General features: G+C 30.1%; 1 protein-coding gene across 1 annotated transcript; it reads right to left on the bottom strand.

Moving 5' to 3' along the window:
- Positions 1-1,165: 1,165 nt before the first annotated feature.
- On the bottom strand, positions 1,166-1,942 carry LOC107462124 (photosystem II repair protein PSB27-H1, chloroplastic). The gene has a single exon (XM_016080690.3). It carries the CDS (start codon positions 1,875-1,877, stop codon positions 1,362-1,364), a length of 516 nt encoding a protein of 171 aa, XP_015936176.1. The 5' UTR covers positions 1,878-1,942; the 3' UTR covers positions 1,166-1,361.
- Positions 1,943-3,210: the final 1,268 nt, after the last annotated feature.

Below are 3,210 nucleotides of genomic sequence, written 5' to 3'. Positions count from 1 at the left end.
CTTAAATAGAATGTGTTAGAGTGTGTGAGTTGTATGACAAATAAATAAATAAATAATAGAGAATTAATATTATATATCCTTGTTAAAGTGTCTTTTTAAACGTAAGACATTTCTTATTTTATGAGTTACTTTAAAATTGAATTAGACTTGGGACTTATTTGAAAAGATTTAGAAGTTTTTTTTTTAAGCTTTGAAATTATGAAAAATTCTAGTATTAGTATTTGATACAATTTTTAAAATTAATTCGTTGCTTCTCGAAAAGTTATTCAAAGAACTTATGAAAAAATTTAAAAAATAATTCCTCTTTTTCTAAAATTGCCTATCATTAAAATTTTAAATAAATACTTTTGTTATTAAAAAAATTAATACAAAATAATTTATTTATAAACTATTTTTAATATAAATCCTTATAATTTAAGCTTCTTTTAATAAAGATCTTAATTAAATTGTATATCCAAATCCTAACTCAACTTTAGTAATGTATAACGAAGGAATCCAAAAGACAAAAGAAGCCTAATAAAAGAGAAGCAAGCTTTGTATTGCAATGTTGTACTTGAACATTGTTGAATTGTCGAGTTTAATTAATATGACTAGCTAATCAAGTGGAAATTAAAGATGTAAAATACGGGCAATATGTTTTATTTGTCAGAGAATAGAATACTACTGAAGTGATACCTCATACTTATCCACATTCTTATATCCGCATTAGTTTTGAATCAAAAGCGGCATCATTATTTCATTATAGATAAGCCTTTTTATCTCTATACATTAAAAAGAAAAATTAAAGATTATATGTAAGTTTATCATTCTTGTGTGAAATCGTGTCCAGCAAGTCAAGAATTTAAAAAAAGCAAGAAGAGAATGTGATGTTCACCGTATAGGTTGTAGAACGGTGAATCTCAAAAAAATAGAATGATAAATGAATCTAATATATAGACTAAATTAGATGTGTTAATTGTGCTAATTCCCAACTACTATCTGTAATAACAGAAAAACAGAAAGTTGCCAAGTAAGCAAGCTTCTAATTAACTTAAGGCTACGTTTGGATCTTCTTTAAGTCTCACATCTTGTGTTAACCAATACGAGATGCGAGCAATAATATTGATAAATTAATTTAATTAAGTCACTAAATGTATAACATGCCATGCAAACTTGCAGACCTTCATTTATTTACTTTCCTAAGTTTCTTGTATAACATATATAATTAAATTATGCAAAATAACCAATACGATGAAGACAGTTGTTAGAACTCACATATTTTTGTTTCTCTGAAGCTCTTACTGTAATTAGAGATTTGAATAGAGCAATGATAATACAAAAAAAGGTAGCCAAGAAAAGAAAAAGGAAAAAAGTGTTACTGTTCATCTTCCTCTCTTGAGTGCCTTCTCAGCGGTGTCAACTTCCTCCAAGATCCTGGCCCGACGCTTGGCGGGAATGGGGGCAGTGGGTCCGAAACTGATGTAGTGACCGGAAACGGCATTGAGAGCAGAGTACATATCCCTGAAGGAAGCTCTTCCAAGAAGCGCTTTCTCTCTTCTGTACTTTGCAACCCATGAGTTTGAAGTGTCCCTCAGTTCTGCAACCGCTGCTGCCACGTTAGGGTCATTCTTGTCCATTGTTATTGTTGTCCTCACCTTGTTTATCACTTCCTCTGTCTCCTTCACGTACTCTTCGTCCTCTGCAGCCAGCGCGCTTGGTGCCACCATAATAGGGACGGCGGCCAGCAATGACGATGAGACCGCCGTGATGGAGAAGAAGAGTTCACGGCGTGATGTGCTGGTGGTGGAGGAGGGTTTGGGTTTGACTGTAGTGTTGGTTGTTAGTGGGAGTGACGATTTGGGTGTGGATGTTGGTGTTATGAGAGTTGGGGAAGCCATGGTTGGTTGGTTGTTTGGGGAGGAAGAAGAAGAAGGAGTTTGGTTTTGTTGTGTTGATGTGTGGGGGGAGAGAGAAGAAGTGAGTGTTGTTGCCACGTGGGCTTATCGTCTTATCTTTGGTGTTGGTATTTGGATGAGAAAATAACCAATGATTTGTAAGCTTTAGATACACTCATTGTCACGTGTCCTCACTTCTCAATTCTCACTCACTATGCACAACAACAATTCTCATTAGTATGTCATTTTTTTGGACACTAATGTCTATTAGTAGTTACTACTTACACCAATACTGGATTTACGTTTTGGTCAATTTGCTCCCATTTTTTTATATTTTAATGAGAAATTTTTGCATATTCTTTCAACTCATTTAATCTTGTACCGTTGATTTTATATATGAGTAATGTTAGATAATTACTTTTTTTTAGTTAATATTAATTATTATATATTGTATTAATATTTGCTTTATTTATTTTTACATATTACTCAATTAGTGAATAATTATGTTAGGTATACATTAAAATTAATTATTAGTATGAAATATATATTAAAATATAAAAAATATATTAAAATAAAATAAATTATATATATATACATAATAATTAATATTAATGTATAAATAATATTTTTTATTAGTAAATTATATAATTCTTTCCTAAGTACACAGGGGTCGAATTTTATTTATTTGATATTATCCATTTTAATATGGACTTTTAAGTAGATCTATCATCAATAATCTTCGTAGATTATATCAACTAGGACACAGATATTGGACAAATTTAGGGAAACAATCTCTTGTTTCTCGAGTCTTTTTATTTTTTCTCCAAGGGTCAATGTTCAATGGAAATTAAATTCCAATGTTTGGGTCCTTCATAAGAGCATATTTTTCTTTTTTTTGGTCATGAAGAGCATATTTTTCTTGGATGAAGCTCTTTTGTTTTCTACATTTTTTGTCCAGAAACTACGGGCAAGAAGATAAAGGCCCAATAAACAAATGATTTCTACAAGTGAACAGGAATTTAAAGATGGATTTTTTTTTTTTTGCAAAAATGAGGATGGGACCAAAACTCTTTTGCTGCGTGAATAAATTATCTTGATAACTTACAACCAAAAAAAAAATATTTATTTTGATAACTAAATTTAATTTAGTCTATCAACTAATTGACTTAAATAAAAATCATGTGTAGCTGAATTATGTACTTCATCCACAAACTTTTGTGTTTTCTTTAAAAATTTACGTGCTTAAGATAAAAAATTTGTGTATTTTTTACTTATGTTTCTTTTTAAAAAGTTTGTTATTTATTATTAATATATTTCTATATTTTTCCTAAACAAA

The sequence above is a fragment of the Arachis duranensis genome, chromosome 8 (genome assembly GCF_000817695.3).
Source record: "Arachis duranensis cultivar V14167 chromosome 8, aradu.V14167.gnm2.J7QH, whole genome shotgun sequence".
Lineage (NCBI taxonomy): Eukaryota > Viridiplantae > Streptophyta > Magnoliopsida > Fabales > Fabaceae > Arachis > Arachis duranensis.
The sequence above is the reverse complement of the archived record's forward strand: the minus strand, read 5'-3'. Positions and strand labels throughout refer to the sequence as shown.

What these genes read in the sequence shown, in the direction of transcription:
- LOC107462124 (XM_016080690.3), bottom strand. Translation starts at nt 1,877, where the DNA reads ATGGCTTCCCCAACTCTCATAACACCAACATCCACACCCAAATCGTCA.